Source organism: Pelobates fuscus, chromosome 11, assembly GCF_036172605.1.
Source record: "Pelobates fuscus isolate aPelFus1 chromosome 11, aPelFus1.pri, whole genome shotgun sequence".
Lineage (NCBI taxonomy): Eukaryota > Metazoa > Chordata > Amphibia > Anura > Pelobatidae > Pelobates > Pelobates fuscus.
Window position 1 is genome coordinate 108,909,313 of NC_086327.1, and position 17,668 is coordinate 108,926,980.

Genomic DNA, 17,668 nt, shown 5'->3' on the forward strand with positions numbered 1-17,668 from the left:
TGATGAGATATTTCTGTGTTCCAAGACGATTCAAAGGTTACAGTTCCCTGATGTAGAGCTTTTGAGTACTTTTACACCATTGAATGAGCAAACGTTGCATCTAACCAAGCCTTCCTCAAATGTTTACATTTCACACACATACTGCACGCATCCATCTCTGAACAAATGAAATAAAATGTTCCACATGCTGTCAGGATCCTATCCTGATAACCGAGGAGTATGCTTCTTTTATTCTGTTTCTTTAAAACAAGTTCCAGTTTTTTCACCACTAGTGGCCACCCTAACCACTAGAACTGAACTTACCTTCATCATCCTCACCTGCCTGAACTAATTACAAATCCTACAAAAAGCTACACCCTGCTCAATGCAGGGCCTTTACAATGAAGTTGATGGTCAACCAGAAAGACTTCTGTACTCATACCTATGGCCTTACCTTCTTTGCTACCTTCTTATTGAAAACCAACCTGATCTACATGATCATCCTTTTGTTACCAGCCTACTTTATTCCAACCTAAACAACTCTACAAATCCAGCTTTATTACCAACCTGCTCCATTCCAACCTGAACTACGCTACTAACCTGCTTTACATCTCCCTGGTCTACACTACCAACCTGCTCTATACCAACCTGCATAACACCAACCTGGACATCACTACTAATATTGCAATGTGTATTTTACCTGTTTTATCAGTGCTCCTTCCAACAGGGGTCTGATTCGCTTACCTGCTATTTTACCTGTAATTCCGAAACCATACTGTTCTATTTTACTTGTTTTTCTCTATATTTTCTATATATACTTTCAACTATAGGTGTTTTGTTACTAACTAATTATATCCTGTTTATAATCCTGTCTGAGGCATACTATTTCTATTTTGCCTTCTCTCTATTTACCTATAATTCTGTTTATAGGTTCTATCTATATACCCTTGCCTAGAATTCCATTTATAGGTTCACTTTCTCTCCACTACCTATAATTTCGTTCATAGGTTCTCCTATTTTTCCTTCTCCCTATAATCTCATTTATAGGATTTCCTTTTGCGTTACTATGTCCAAACTCTCCAATGAAGAACCTAACGTTAACTCTGGTCAAAGTCTCTTATCTGACCTGCTCAAGACCATGACACATGCAACAAATATCCCTCTTGCACGTTCAACAGACGAACACGTTTCACAAACCTGCACATCTCATACAGTGTAACCATTTGTTGCAAATCTAATTTTGTCGTCGCATACAAAATGTTACACACAAACATTCAAAGAAAACCGCACACACACAAAAAAACAAATTTGCCTCTTTCCCTTTTTCTCCTCTATTTCTTAACCTCCAAAATTATATCCTTAATTCTTCTTTCTGATAACCAAGTCTAACTGTCTACAATGTTAAAAATAGAATTTATGCCAACGCAATCCGTGAATTGAACATTTGTTGGTTTAGAAACAATACTTAGAAAAAATAGGTACATCTCACACAGCCAGCTTCAAAAGCAAAATAGCCTTCTCCTGCCTCATCAACATGGCTTAGCAGATAGACCAGTCATTAAGGGTGTGTTTAAAGGATGAAACCTTTATCAGTTGGCTTAATTAAATCACTGGATATGTGGGTGTATTCCTCTCCATTTAAGTGCTCAGAGAGTATTTCAGTACTTAGAACAAGACTTCAGCTCAATCATGTGTCTTTAAAGGAAAACAAAGCCCTTTTTTGCTTTGAAAAACTATAGAAGGAAAAAATATTTCATTCAAGAAACGGAAAGGTAAGGCATTCGTTGTCAAACAGTAATGCTATTATTTGAACATTCTCTTTTACTTACTCCAGGTTATAAAATGATTTGGATAAAGTATGCTTTTATTCCACCTGTGTTCGAAATCAAGGAGCTTAATCACTGGGAACTGAGATCATTTAAAGTAATTAGTTGATTTTGTTGTTACTATTTTGGCCGAGAGAGAGAGCGAGCGAGAGAGCGAGCGAGAGAGAGAGCGAGAGAGAGAGTGTGTGTGTGTGTATATATTTATATATATATATATATATATATATATATATATATATATATGCTATTGACTTAATTGTGATGTCTCAGCAATTCAAAGTGAGTTAACATTTTTAGACTGGATTTGAAAATAACAATTGTCCAACTTAGCCGACTTTACTGTTTGGCATTTTCGGCCGAAAATGTTAAATTCCCTTACTGGGTTATTCAATAAAGTGAACTAAATTTTAGGCCAAAAAAGCTGATTTGAGATTTTTTCTAATTCGGTAATTGTGACCATAAATTTGCAATTCACTTTGGCAAATATCACTGTTTACGTTAACTTTGAATTCCTAAGCTTTCACCATTTAGTTAAGTATCCCTGTCACTGTTGTATAGGTTTGGAAAGTACTAGCGTTTTATTTAACATCCCAATTATTCATTAAAGAAAGGGAATAAATTAATGTTTTATGTACACAATAAAACAGAAGTGAAATTCATGGACCACACACATGCACAGCATTGTCTAGCGATCACTGTATTACTGATAAACATTTACATATTAGATACAGTTATGTTCATCAATGCAAAAATGAAGAATTCTTTGCAGAATAGTCCATTGAAGTGAATCAGAAATCCAGAAACTAATTCAGTTTTTCTTGGGTATACCTCTTTTGTTGACAGATTGGTCAATGTAAGACAAACTACCAGAAAATATTGTTGGAATTTACATAGCGTCAACATATTGTGCAGGGTCTTCCAATTCTAGACGGGAGAGAAGGACATATTCAAGCAAACTTACACTTTATGAAGATTTGAAGTAGGCAGATAGATTATTAGGTGTCCTATCCAGGGATACTTGCTGGTAAGGTCTGACCGAGATTCGAACTTGGGATTCCCGGTCCTAAACTATATATTGAATAGTTTTGTGGCAGTTGTATTTACCATAAATCAGGTGTTTGAATAAATGTACTGAAAGAGATGATAAAATAATTAATATGTTGGTTAGTATGCTCTATCAATCACAAATTATGCAATTTAAAAAAAATATCTTTTGTAATAAATGTCACTTAGCAAATGGTTTGTGTATACATTATACAAGTTATAACGTTTTCATTTTATTAAATTATCATATTTGGGCTTTGCTTCTGAGTAATAGTCTTAAAACAATATACAACAACTGCAAAGATTTAAAACAATATACAAAAACTGCAAATATTTTGTTATAAATTTAAAAAAAATTACAAGTTGGTGTAATTAAAGGCGGCAAAACCATAACTTTTTAACGTTTATTGTTCTTATTTAATATGATTTTTTTTTTGCAAAGTGGAACTACACACTATATACAGTTTTTGATTCATAACTCTATAGAGTTCTTTTTAAAGATTTAGCAAATACCAATACAATCCCATTTTGTACAACGATAGCCAGAGCACATATTGCACTGGATGAGGATAAATGGAAGCATGGTGTCATTTCTCATCTTCTATGCATGCTTTTTCCATGCTATCTGCAAGAAGCAAAGAATAGAGTTTGCAGCAATGGTCTGACACAGAGCTAAGACAGATGTCTGTTGGAGAATAGGGATGTGTGGATTTCTACATTTAACTTTATTTCTCACACCTCACAAATACATATTTGTTAAACACAAGTAATCAGAAAATAACAAATTCTGAGAAGTGACAGTCCCCTTCATTTAGCCAGTAGATGGGGTGGGGGGGGGGGGGGGGGAAACAACGCATTTTGCAACCTTGTCTATCAATCATAACTCTTTGTTTAGCAAATAAACGTCACACTTTTAAAGTTTATATTCCCAGATTAGAAGGGACACTATATTCACCAAAATAACTTTAGCTTAATGAAGCGGTTTTGGTGTATAGATCATGCCCCTGCAGTTTTATTGCTCAAATCTCTGCCATTTAGGAGTTTAATCACTTTGTTTATGCAGCTCTAGTCACACCTCCCTGCATGTGATTTACACAACCTTCCTAAACACTACCTGTAAAGTGAGATCTAATGTTTACACTTCCTTTATTGCAAATTCAGTTTAATTTAGAATTTCTTATCTCCTGCTCTGTTAATAGATTACTAGACCTTGCGGGAGTCTCCTGTGCGTGGGTAAAGTTAAATTTAGAGAGCAGGAGATAAAAATCTTTAAAGTATATTATATCTGATTGAAAGTGAAATCATTTTTTTCATGCAGGCTGTGTGAGATACAGCCAGGGGAGGTGTGGCTAGGGCTGCATGGACAGAAACAAACATGATTTAACTCCTAAATGGCAGAAAATTGAACAGTTAAACGTCAGAGCCATGAAGTATACACCAAAACTGCTTATTTAAGTTGAAGTTGTTTTGGTGACTAGTGTCCCTTTAAACTGTTATACATCAACTAAATTAATTAAGTTTATCTATTTTTAAAATGTGTGATGTATTGGCAGAAACTTAGCAATATATAAGGTTGATAAAGATTTACTCTCAGACATTTAAACCAAAAAAAACTTAACTGGAACTGCCATACATTCCCTATACATTAACAAGGCAGGAAGTGTTGCTAATATACAGGGAATGTTTTTTAAATTGTGAATTATTAAAGAGATTGGTGAAACTTAGTGCCTCGTGGAGTTACAGAGTTTATTCGCTAAACTTTGAGATGTGGAAGATCGACAACTAGCTTGTAAAGTTTTTTTGACAAATTAATAGTATTGAATATATAACAATATTTAGAGGACTTGATAATTTAGAGTCAGAAACCAACTCGTGTTTAGTGAATAAAGGTTGTTCCCTTTACCTTGATGCTGGTCTAAGGTATGACCAGTTGTTTCCATTATTGCAATACACCTCAACATCTTGGCGTTTTGTTTCTGCAGGCAGAAGATACGATGCGAAAAAAGATGAGCCAATTCCGCAGGATTCTGTTGGCTGTGATCAGTCGGGCTTTGTTCATGGCCCATGGAGCCGTGCTGGTATGGAGAGTGGTAGTAGTGAAAAGTAACAGTCTCTACTGGTTGCTACTGATTGGCCTTCTTCTCTTGAGCATTGAGATGGTCGTGACGTTGAAACTAACTAAGAAAGGAGAATGGAAATGGTAACACTGCAAACTAAAAGCCTAACTAACTATATATTGGCCACCCCAGTCTAAACACATTATACAACGGTCATAATAACCCATTGAATATTACAGGTAGATAATCCATCAGAAGATTAATAGGAGACATAGGTATAATCTTGGATCTCCTGAGGTTAATCATCCTTTTATTAAAACTGTACAATATTTCAGATTTGATAAATCGCTGGAAAAATAATTCTTATAAGCAGATGTCATCACAAAACATTATTTTTTTTTTTTATTATTCTTTATTTTTGGTGCAAAGAAATATAACAATATGCGCGAGGTACCCCAACGGCATTCCTCACACCGATTTTCAACAATGGGGTATACAGGATTACTTGCACATTTTTACTTTGTTAAGAAGATGATCATCATGTTTAAGCATAACAATGGTGATACTAGTAGTGTTCGGTTTTAGCATATCTTATCAGTTCTAGTAATATCCTGACAGTACAGTATCATAAATGAGTATATTTAAGCTAAACGTTGCTTAATTGAGAGGGTTACTGACTACAGGCCTAAACCTGAGGTGATGGGTCGCAGATTATAGAGTATGACATTCTAGGTAGTTAAGCACATATGTAGTTGGAAAGCAAGATTTTTGCGAGACCTCAGCATCTGTGACAATGGGATTTTACACATCCCCCAGTGGGAAGAAGTGCCCAGCATTAACTCTGGAGCTCAGTGGCAAATAATCTCACCGAGAGGCACATGCGTATTAGCAGCTGCATCATACAATAACATAACATAAAATAACAGTTTAAAACACATGCTGGGTTGCGCTGCGGGATATGAGTAGTCCCGGGGGTGGTTCAGGCTTTTCACCCCCCGCCAACTTTAGTGACTTGATCAACTAGTCCAGAGTGGGAGCCAATAGAGAGGCAAGTTAGTGCCATGCTGTTAGGCTGTCGCCGCTTTCCGTTGCCTGTGTGCCTCAAGGGAGGTCATGCTGTTCTTCGCGGGTTGTGGGGTACCCATTTGTCGCTGTTGAGGCGTATCCCGCTTTGAGGTCTCCAGACCGGCTCCCTTCGCCGTCCTCTGAGGTGTTCGCCACCTCCAGGCGTGTGGGATCAGCGTGGTTTGCATCACAGTGCAGGCATCCGCCATCTTTGGTGAGTCGTCCTCTCATCTGTGTTTCTCCACCTGGCGGTGTGCGCGCTGTTCCAGGCCTGCAGTAGTGCTGTGGTGGACCGGGATGACCCCCACCGGTCCAAAGGGGGGGGGGAAGGGGTCCGCAATGCCCTGTGGGACTTCGGAGCCAGGAGACCGGCCGCGTCAACCACTCCGCATCAACCGCTAGGCCGCGGGTCGGACCTGCCACTCGGGGTGCGTCTGGCGAGGCCACTATGCTCCAGCCCTGCTCCTGCCGAGGCAACCGTGGGGTGAGTATGCGTTGTGCCTGGTTGGCTTGACAGTGTCTCGGCAGTTGGGGCTTAAATTCGGCGATTTGATCGGAGCTCTGGGTCGATGCGACTACCCGGCATGGTGGTCAGGCTCCGCCCCCCACAAAACATTTATTAGCACATTAACAAACTATTTCATTTTGAATAAATAAATGAAGAGGAGACTAATACTGTGTAAGGTTTATTCACCAGGAATTGTGGAGGACTGGGAAAGGAAATTGCAGATTAGGCAAAATCGTGGAAAAATAGCTTCGTTTTCCATTTTGGTTTACTGATTCTACTACTTTGACCTACATTTTGCAATCCCCATTGCCTATTCTCTAAATTAAATGTGCATATTTAAAAAAAATAAAAATAATAATTCACCTATAATAACACCTTGGTTATTTTAATCTGAATTTTGGGATTCTGTTTTCAATTTTCTGCAGTTCAGTGAATAGGCCCCCATAGTCTCTTCATATTAGGGGAGTAAAGCCAATTGTACAGTTGTCTGTCCAGTTCTTACTTTGCCTCAAAAATACTAATTACAGGGTCACTCAAGGCACCATTACAACTTTGTATAATCGCAAGGCTGATGGTGCATGGTACATTCCAAGCCTCTCTCTGCTCTGAGATTGCATTAGAACTGCAGAGATGCATAACGCGTTCAGGGCTGTCTGTGTTATTTTTGGCCAAGTTATCTATGCAGCGTCTCCACACCTCTTGCGCACCTTGAGCTGAGCTGTAAAAACTAATAGCAGCTGCAGTATGTCTGCGATCCGTTTACAGAGCAATTCCTCTCATTCTAGGGAATAAGTGAAGCTGTACTGATTATCCCATAATTCTTTGCTGTACAGAAGTTTGCTACCTGCAGATGGAGGCAGACCCACCAAACTGAGCAGGGAAACTTTTAAGGTGGGAAATTCCAAAATGTTAATTATAATATCATTATAAAAAATAGGGGGTCTTTTTTTACTCCATGTTTGTCTTTAATTGTAACAATGCTGCTTAAAACTGTTACTTAGTCCAACTGCATTTGGTCCAACAAAATAGAAATTAAGAACAGAAAATAAAGAAACCAAACAAGGGCAACTTGGTGCCAAATGTGCACTGGGAGTGCTATATACAGTTTGTTGGAAGGACCAAAAATAAATATTTTGGGTTTCCCCTTTGTCAATGGCAGAATGTCCTTTTGTGTCAGGTGGTGTTTGCCTTGGTTTTCTGTACTTGTATTTGACCCTGCTCTGAGCAACAGGGTGCAAGGTTAGCAGCACAGAGTTTTTATGTTTTTTAAGTTTGATCTGTTGGTACTGCAGAAACCCTTCCTCTATCTCTATATGGCCAAAATAGAAAATATGTCTAAGAATGGATTTAATTCATAAACCAGTTTTGGATAAAACTATATTCCACTAAAAACAGTAGAGGCCAAAAACAATTAAGCTTTTTTTTTTTTTTCCTGTCCCAATATTTATGAACCGTACTGCATCCATATTTCTTCTACTCATTCTATCTTAATACATTATCACCACACCAAACCATGTACTTCTGCTCACCATCATGAAATTGTCCTTCTTTTGTCTCATCATTATTATCGTAATCTCCACATGTAATTGTCAATTTTAATCTCCTCCAAACTACACAATAGATCTTAAACATTGTTCTTCTTAGCATTCAAATCCCTCCATGTCAAACAGGTCATAGTAAATCCAGTTTATCAATGTGTTTATTTTTCTAATTTTCACTTATTACTGTATTTCCGTGGTAACAAATACTTCCCTCTTTCAAGCTTATATTTTTATTGTGCAGTTTTCAAAATGACAGGAACAGAAAGGAGTACCGTGAATATGGAAGAAACATTTGTTTTTCTTTTAAAGAAGCAGTCCAAGCACCATAACTACTACAGCCACCTGTTAAGGCTGGATTTGCCACAAGCCCACTGTGGCCAAGGCTCAGAGCGGTATGGCTGTGAGGGAGATCAAAGATCTCTCACATTGACCAGCCCATTATCCTCGCTGACAAGGGATATTTCCAGGCTGGCCACTGCAGGGCAAGCACTGGAATAGAGGGAGAAAGGCTCTCCCTTGCCTGTATTAAAGTGTAGCATTGCCATGGTTTACCACGGCAAAGGTCTGATACATTTCCCGGCGCAGGCCCAGAAGGAGCGGTCTGCACTCACTGGGAGTGCAGAATACTGCACCTCCCACCAGGGAACTGGAGTCCTCCCCCCCTTTCCCAATATAAGCCTCAGGAATGGGGGAATATATTTTATACAGCCCCTGTAGCCCCACCACAGTCTCTGTCACACCAATATAATTCCTGTCACTTCAGTATAGCCCCTGTGACCCCATTATAGCTCTTGGCAACATACTATATCCACTATCGAACCCACAATAGTCTATAATCTTCCACAACAGCACATATTCCCACAATATAGCCGCTATCCTCCCCACTATGGCTACTAGCCCCCGATCATAGCCACTAATCCCCCACTATAGCCACAATCCTCCCACTACAACCCCTATAAGCCCTATTTCCCACTGCAGCCCCAAATTTAAAAAACAAACAAGCAGCCACCCCCAGACATGCAACCCCACAAGCAGCTTCTCTTCAGATGTACAACACAACAAGCAGCCTCCATACACAAACACACACAGCCTCTCCCAGCTCTGTCCCACTTCTCATCCAGCCACCAACCAAGTCACATTCACAATATAAATGCATGCAGCTGAGTACTCCAAAGTGTGTGTGTGTGTGTGTGTGTGTGTGTAGAATATTGGCCCTGTAACAGCAAGGATGGAGAAAGTGCCAAGTGACACAGCATTTCCATGTTTGATGCCCAAGGGTACATGCACACAAGACATCATAGAAATGACAGTTCTGCGCTAAAGAAACTTCTAAATAAAAAAACAATCTACCATTACCGATTACCAATATAAAACAGACGTACAATAATTGTATCTGCTGAAAGGTTTCTATGTAATGTTCCCGCACGAACACAAACAAAATTATAATTTCTTCGTTCTATACGTAAAATCGTACGACCGCGCCAAATCTCTACTAACCTTTAAGAAAGTCTGAAGCATTAGTCACGGGTAAAAGAATTCACTGTTACCTTAGTGAGTCATTAAAATATGCAGAATCCATTTTAACAATTGGTTTTTGATGGAAATTAAGAGCTTCATTTTGATGTATTTTCGCAATAAGCGGTCATCATCCATATTTAAAAGATTAGGTTTGCATATCTTAATTTTCTTCTTAATCAGTCTGGGCTCAATTACCATAGCCTGATGGTACAGATTTGATATAATCATCATCTGAAAGGCACCTTTCTTTGTGAACTGTCTTTCATTTCCATTTACCTTTGAGCATTAAATAGAGTAAAGTATTCTCATTTTCCTTACTAATATAATTTCTCTACATGAGATCACTCCTGCTGTAGTTTACATAGATTATGTAGATGGCTCCAATTAGAAGTATAAAATTTGTCTTGACAGTACTACGCTGTTATGGAAAAAAGATTGAGTCATTTGCAAGTGCAACACAATCCTTTTAATATTTACTCAGGGGTTATATATATATATATATATATATATATAGATATATATATTTGTGGTCGGAAACATATTAGTAATAAGCGTAAATCGTGCTAATGCAAAATTGGTTGGGGTGTGCCGTAACCAACGTACGGGTAGGCCAGACTTACAAGAGGACAAAAGGTATCAAAGAAAAACACACAGAAAATGTACAGAGGTAAACTTTTAAAAGCTTTCCTCATTTCTTTCTCTGGATGAGGAATATATCGATTATAGACTGAGGATTTCCATCTCCCCAATCTCTTGATAATATGCATTGGGGTGTCGGTGCTAAAATCGGCGGAAGTTGCCCCTATTCGAAATTAATGACCTGAGAATGATGCTGGGTTAAAACCTAAATTCAGGAGTAGGGTTCTGATATAGAAGATGAATTTAGCAGTAGTAAGTGGGACCCCTTGTGAGAGAAGTGGGGAGTTATATATAATATGATCGAGTATGGACAGGTAGGAGTCAAGTATTTTAACCGGGCACCACTTGTTCCCAGTGGGATACAGCGGGATAGTGGATAGCTGATTAGTGTGATTAGTTTTAGAGGTTTGTAGGGAAAGTATATAGTGGTTGTGGTGTGTCTTGATAGTTAATTTTTTTTTCTCCAAAATTCTTTATTTTCAAAGTGCAATGCTTACAGTTTTGAGACAATGCAAGAAGGTTTCAATCAATATTGAACATGAGTTTTTAACAAACTTGTGTAAGCTAACCTTTGTGGTCTGTCATTATAAAAGTGAGCAGTCAAAGCAACAACGGTAATTGAAATAAAAACCAGTAAACTTGTTTTAAAGGGGGGTGAGAATGAGATGAGAATCGGTCTTCCTCCCAGGGGTGTGGGTAAAGCGACTGTATAAAATAGGGGGAGGGACGTCAGGGAGGGTATAGTAGACTTTCAACGGGGTGATGGGTTTCGGGTCTGTCTTCTGGTCTCCCTCACCAAGTCCTGTATGTCGCCCAGGGTTTTGGTCTGGTTATGCATAGACCGTCATGTAGTCGGTGTGGTGAACGGGAAGCGAGTTGCTTGGTCCTCTTGAGGAGCCTGCAGTAATGTGTTCGCTAGGATTCATACCATGCTTGGGTCCAGGTTGTGTTGAACCAAACGAGGGATATCTAATATTTTAAGGCTTAAAAATTGTTTGTTTGTCTTGCTACAGTAAACTCTCGTGGTCTGAGGAAACCGTAGAAAGCTATATAAATGGCGGTTTTAATTACTTGGTTGGTATGGTTGTCAAATGGTCGGGTGTCCATTAAATCACTGAGGGCTCAGAATATGGGACCATCTGGAAGAAGTAGGGGGTCTATCTGTTTTATTGATACCCCTTAGTATACTTTTTGATAGGAAAGGATGTAAGAAAAGGTGTGTGATTGGGAAAGGTGGTGAGTACGTGATAAAGTTTGATCCATATATGTGCTAATTTAAAAGAAAAAGCTACCATGGATTCAATGGAGAAACACTCCCGGATGTGGAATTCCATGGCACACCTTCTATACACTGTTAAAGCCCTATTGTAAGCCGTCTTTGTGTTGTCAGAAAGTGCAGAACGTGATAATGACAGTGCGTGAGAAAGAAGACTGGCTAGTCCATCGCAAGCTCTTGGAATTGCAAAGTTCTGTCTGCAGTGGGGTGAAGCCAGAAGAACACCTGAAATTGAGATCATGACAGGGTGTCAGCCAATCTGTTATCAATACCTAGGATATTATGTTCACAACATAGAAAGAATTGGAATGAGGTAGCAAGCCAAGTCAATCTTCGGACCAAGTTCATGATGGTCAAGGACGACATGTGCCCCTTATTGATGATTTTCCAAGCCGCCACATTATCACACAGACATCTAATGGCGTTCCCCATTTTTTTATTGGAGGATTTGTTTGATACAACACCGATGGGGTTCAAGCGCCATGACTGAAAAGGAGGATGGGTGAAGGGGCCTAGCAAAAAACCTACCCGGACTTCCTTGGCCAGTAGAGTATCTACTGCTGTGGGATCGGAGTAAGCTGATAACAGGTTAGGGCACTCTAGTGTGCCGGATGGGAGTGCAACTAGACCTGTGTGAAAACCTTTAGAAAAAACAGACACCAAGAAATTCACCAGGTGAATAGAGGGTTGTGATCTCAAGTGATAAGTGAGGTTGTCCAAATTAACCACCGTAAGTAATTTCCTGGGAAAAGCTTGGAGGGTCACATAGATTGAGCGTGTACCCTTAAGCAAATAAAACAGACGTGCAACAACCGACACGCATTGTAATTGCAGGTATCCGCATTAAAGTTGGTGCACACCTGTGCCTTACCCAGGAAAACTATGGGTCTGCCCAGTTTATCCTTCTGGCCCCAATCTTGACCCACGGAGGAAGTGGAAGGTTCAGCTTCGCAGGGTTGGTGGAATGAGAGGAAGATGAACAAACCAAACAAGCAGAGGGCTTCAAGCCAGCGAAATGCCTGCAAAACAGCTTAGTGTCCAAATGACCCCAGCTACTTTAAATTTTAAACTGGGCCAGAGCTGCTGCAGCCTTGGCAGACACCGACTTGAGGTAGTCGTAAAAAGCAAATCCACCAACTTGTGCAAGTAGAGATCCAGTTCCTCCCACCTCTGGGAGTACACAGAACAGATAACGTCCTTGTAGAGCCCAAAGGCGAGTATGAACTCGGGGATTGATAGTTTTTTATTTAGTCTAGGATCCCTGGCCTTAAGGACCACAGGCAAATCCCTGAAGCTGTATGTCCTGTTCTCTATAATGTCCTGTAAAGCTATTAATAGTGACACCAAGTAGACATCCTTACCATCAAGAATGTCTTTCCTGATGGCGGGGGAGATCAAATGTGCAAGCGTGATAATGTGAGAAGTAGACTGAAGAGTAGAACCAGTGCTTAAGCCACCCTGTGTGACTGCTTCTGCTGTGGCTGTATCCTCAGCTGGCTTTTCCACAGAGGCCTGTGGATTCTGGTGAGCAGTTTCCAGCACTGTCAAAAGGAGTCGAACACTATTTATGAACATACGAAAATCGGGGAAATCCCCCGCAGCGGGCACTTGTGAGAACCGCAAGACTGGACCCAGGAAGTGACCGGCAGCGAGGTTCTGAAGCAGATGGAGGCAGCTGTTGGCAGAGAGAGCAGTCGATTTCCTGGTAAGTAATACAACGCTGGAACAAGGTGAGTACAGGAAATGTTGGCGCGAAGAGCCGAACCGGAAGTCCAAGTGGCAACTAAGGTAACATCACCTGATTAAGGACTGTCAGGATCCCGCGGGCGGCTTTGAGGGGAGGCTGCAGTCCGCTCGCGGCACTCACCCTCCAGCCGCCCGCGGTCCACTTCCCGGCGTACGCTCGGCAGGCGGCATCCTCCCAGCCTCGGATGCCGCCCGCGTATTCCTCTCCGTCCCCCAGTGGCAGCATGCATGATGCTGCACGCTGGGAGACCGCCCATTTTTGTAAACGCCGGGGTCAGCCACCTGACCCCGCGTTAAAGGCACAGTGCCTCAATCACAGTGGGAGTTATAGATATCTCCCACGTGTGATTGTTAATTCTGATTGGAAATTATCCAATCAGAATGAATCAATGGGTTTATATACTTACCTTTCCTGTCTCTCTCTGCCCTGTTGTGGTCTTTGCTTGCTAGTATTGCTACTAATTTGTGTTACTCTCTGGTTACGTACTCTGGCTTGTTTATCTTACTTTGTGACTTTCTCCTACCCTTTGACCTCGGCTTGTCTCTCGTTATTCTGTCTTCTGGTTCCCCTTACTCGGCTTGTCTCCTGACTTTCTTTGTGTGCTTAGCCTGGCCACTCTAAGGTCCGGTACTGCACCTTTTCTGTGTGTGTGTGTGTGTGTGTGTGTTAGCGTGTTTGGTTCCCGGAATCGTGACAAGGACGGCCCAGGTAAGAAGGTGATTGGGGTTTTTATAGATTAACAATGGATTCAAAGTCCTCCCACAAATACAGGCCTATGGCCTTAAAACATATAATCACTGCATAATATATATATATATATATATATATAATCACTACAGATTCGTGATTTCTATGGGAAAAGCAAGTCTTTGGCTTGACTGGTGTGCAGATTTCTGTTTAACATTGTATTAACTCTCTCTCTCTCTCTCTATATATATATATATATATATATATATATATATATATATATATATTGTGACAAACTTACTTTCCTGTGTATGTTTGTCCAGGATCTCTTGGCAACTGCACAGCCCTCTAGGGTAAGAAAACCAGGTCAAGACAAAGTCCAGTTTAAAAAAAAAGCCTCTGGCCTGTTTATTTTCTGTTGTTCAGAAGTAACAGGATACAATAAACAGCAAACTTTATTTCTCCTCAAAACACTTCCCTCACTCCACCCTGCTTTAACTGCAGTTATATAGCTGCTCACAGCCCCTACAGGTGAGGCTAATGACCTCGTTAGGCAGTGAACCAGAACTCCTTATAAGACCTGGGCTGGACTCATGCACAACCACTCTGACAGTGGGTGGAGAATCGGCCCACCCTGCTCTTCCGAATACTCCACCCCAGGGACCCAAATAACAACAGAGAAAAAAACCTACATTTAACCTTAACTTTCCCTGGGGCTGCATGTGCTTACCCACATGTCAGGATAGTGGCTGTGCAAAAGTCTGGGTGCCAGATATACACCCCTGACCACCATTCCCAACACTCTGTCACATATCCTCTCCCCCAGCTCAGACCCAGTGGGGTGAGCGACCACAGAAAACAAATTTTCTCGTGACAAACTGTCAGCATTTCCATGTTTAGAACCCGGCCTATGTTCAACTGTAAAATGAAATGGTTGTAAACTGAAGAACCACATTGTCACCCTGGCATTATTATCTTTGTTTTGACTCATCCAGGTGAAGGGAGCATGGTCTGTGACCAACCTAAATTTTCTACCCAGCAGATAATATTTTAATGAGTCTAAGGCCCATTTTATGGCAAGGCATTCTTTTTCCACTATTGAATAATTTTTCTCAGCGGGAGTCAGCTTCCTACTTAAATAAAACACTGAGTGTTCTTCACCCTGAATTTCCTGAGACAGAACTGCCCCTAACCCAATCTCTGATGCATCGGTTTGGGCAATAAACTCTTTGGTGAAATCCGGGGTTACCAGAACTGGTTGGGTGCACAAAGCCTCTTTCAAATTTACAAACGAAAAAGCTTTTCCTTTTGTGAGATCCGTTAAAGGAGCTGCTAATGTAGCAAAATCAGGAATAAATCACCTGTAATACCCAATAAGTCCTAAGAAAGTCCTGACTTGCTTTTTAGTGAGGGGGCATGGCCAATTTTGTATGGCCTTCACTTTTGCTGTTTGGGGCTTAACTAGCCCTCTCCCAATCGAATAACCCAGATATTTTGCCTCTTCCAAACCTATAGTACACTTAGATGGGTTAGCAGTTAAACCAGCCAGGCGCATAGAGTCCAGTACAGCCTGCACGTTGGGAAGATGTGAAGCCCAGTCAGAACTGTGAATGAATATGTCATCTAAGTATGCAGCCGCATAACAGCTATGAGGCTTCAAAATACTGTCAATCAGTCTTTGAAAAGTGGCAGGGGCCCCATGTAACCCAAATAGTAGCACCTTGTATTGGAATAATCCCCCCCGATGTCGAAAAAGCTGTCTTTTCTTTTGCTCTGTCTGAGGTACTTGCCAATAACCCTTCGTCAGGTCTAGAGTAGTAAGGTACCGAGCCTTACCCAGTCTCTCTATTAGTTCATCAACCCTAGGCATTGGATAAGCATCAAACTTCGACACACTATTCAATTTACGAAAGTCATTACAAAATCTTAACGAGCCGTCAGGTTTTGGCACCAATACTATAGGGCTGTTCCACTCACTTTGTGATTCCTCAATAATATCAAGATCTAACATCTTCTTAATTTCAGCAGATACAGCCTCTTTCTGTGCTTCAGGAATTCTGTATGGTTTAAGACTTATCTTCACCCCTGGTTCTGTAACAATATCATGCTTGATAACGTTAGTCCTGCCTGGAACTACAGAAAATACATCCTTGTTTCTACCAATAAAGTCCCTTACTTCCTGTTTCTGGTGGGGGGATAGTCAGGGCCGGTGCAAGGATTTTTGCCGCCCTAGGCAAAAGTAAAGTTTGCCGCCCCCCCCCATGTGACATCACAATGCCCCACCCATATGATCTGCCATGTTAACTAACGCCAGTGCTGCAGTACCACCGTGTTTACATTAAAAGGCCTGCAGGGAAAGGCTATAGACACCAGAACCACAACATTAAGCTGCAGTGGTTCTAGGGACTATAGTGTTTCTTTAATGTGAGGTAAATTAGAGATTAGTGCCACGAATAATATGCTAGATTTCCTACTTACAACCAGATGAGGATGATGATTGGCTCTAGCTGCAGTCTGGCTCCACTGGTCTGGTGTAGAACATGCTCTCTGGAGGCTGTTTGTAACTGTGGTCACAAAAATCAATGTTCTGGGAGAACGGGAAGCAGCTCCTTTTTGTTGGGGCCCTTTACACAGCTCAAGGTCTGGGTCCCAGGGTCCACCTTCATGTTCCACCAATGATTTTGTTCACAGGTGGTGGAGTGTGTAGGGGATGTCCTTATATGTGTGTAAGGAATGCATTGTGTGAATCTGTGCGTGTAAGGGATGCATTGTGTGTAAGGGTTGCATTGCTTGTGTGTGTGTGTCTGTGTGTGTAATGCATTGTGTGTTTTTCTGTGTGCAAGGGGTGCATTGTCTTTGTGTGTAAGGGGTGCATTGTGTATGATTGTGTGTGTGTGTGTGTGATGGATGTCAATCTCTCCCCCCTCCCTTGTCACTCTCTTCCCCCCCTCTCCCTCCCTTGTCACTCTGTTCTCTCCCTCTCCCTCCCTTGTCACTCTCTTCTCCCCCTTGTCACTCTCTTCTCCCCCTTGTCACTCTCTTCTCCCCCCTCCCCACTCTCATTCCCCCTCCTCCCCTGTCACTCTCACCCCCTGTCAATTTCTTCTCCCCCTGTCAATTTCTTCTCCCCCTGTCAATTTCTTCTCCCCCCTGTCAATTTCTTCTCCCCCCTGTCAATTTCTTCTCCCCCCTGTCAATTTCTTCTACTCCCCTGTCAATTTCTTCTACTCCCCCCTCCCTTACCAATTTCTTCTCCCCCCCCCTGCCAATTTCCTTCTCCCCCCCCTCCCCTGCCAATTTCCTTCTCCCCCTCCCCTACTAATTTCCATCTCCCCCTCCCCTACTAATTTCCATCTCCCCCTCCCCTACTAATTTCCATCTCCCCCTCCCCTACTAATTTCCATCTCCCCCTCCCCTACTAATGCCTTTCTCCCCCCTCCCCTACTAATGTCTTTCTCCTCCCCATCCCTACTAATTTCCATCTCCCCCCTCCCCTACTAATTTCCATCTCCCCCCTGATATTGTCCGCTCACTGATATCTCCTGCTAAACCACAAGACTACTCATTTGAAGAAATACTGGCACTGTTAAAACATCATTTAGCACCCACCCCATCTGAAACAGTGAAAGCATTGCAGCATACATTGCAGAACTGCGCAGGCTGTCTGAAAATTGCAATTTTGGTACCAGCTTAGAATCCTTGTTAAGGGACAGGCTTGTGTGTGGGGTGCAAGATGAAGCACTGCAGAGGAGACTGCTTGCAAGACAGAATTTAACTTTTA

General features: G+C 41.4%; 1 protein-coding gene across 1 annotated transcript in view; it reads left to right on the forward strand.

Moving 5' to 3' along the window:
- Positions 1–4,843: 4,843 nt before the first annotated feature.
- LOC134576956 (transmembrane protein 26-like) overlaps positions 4,844–17,668 on the forward strand; it is a 30,524-nt gene continuing 17,699 nt past the window's right edge. The window contains exon 1 of the mRNA XM_063435618.1: positions 4,844–5,049. Within this exon, the coding sequence (XP_063291688.1) occupies positions 4,844–5,049 (206 nt within the window). The remainder of the gene's footprint in view (positions 5,050–17,668) is intronic.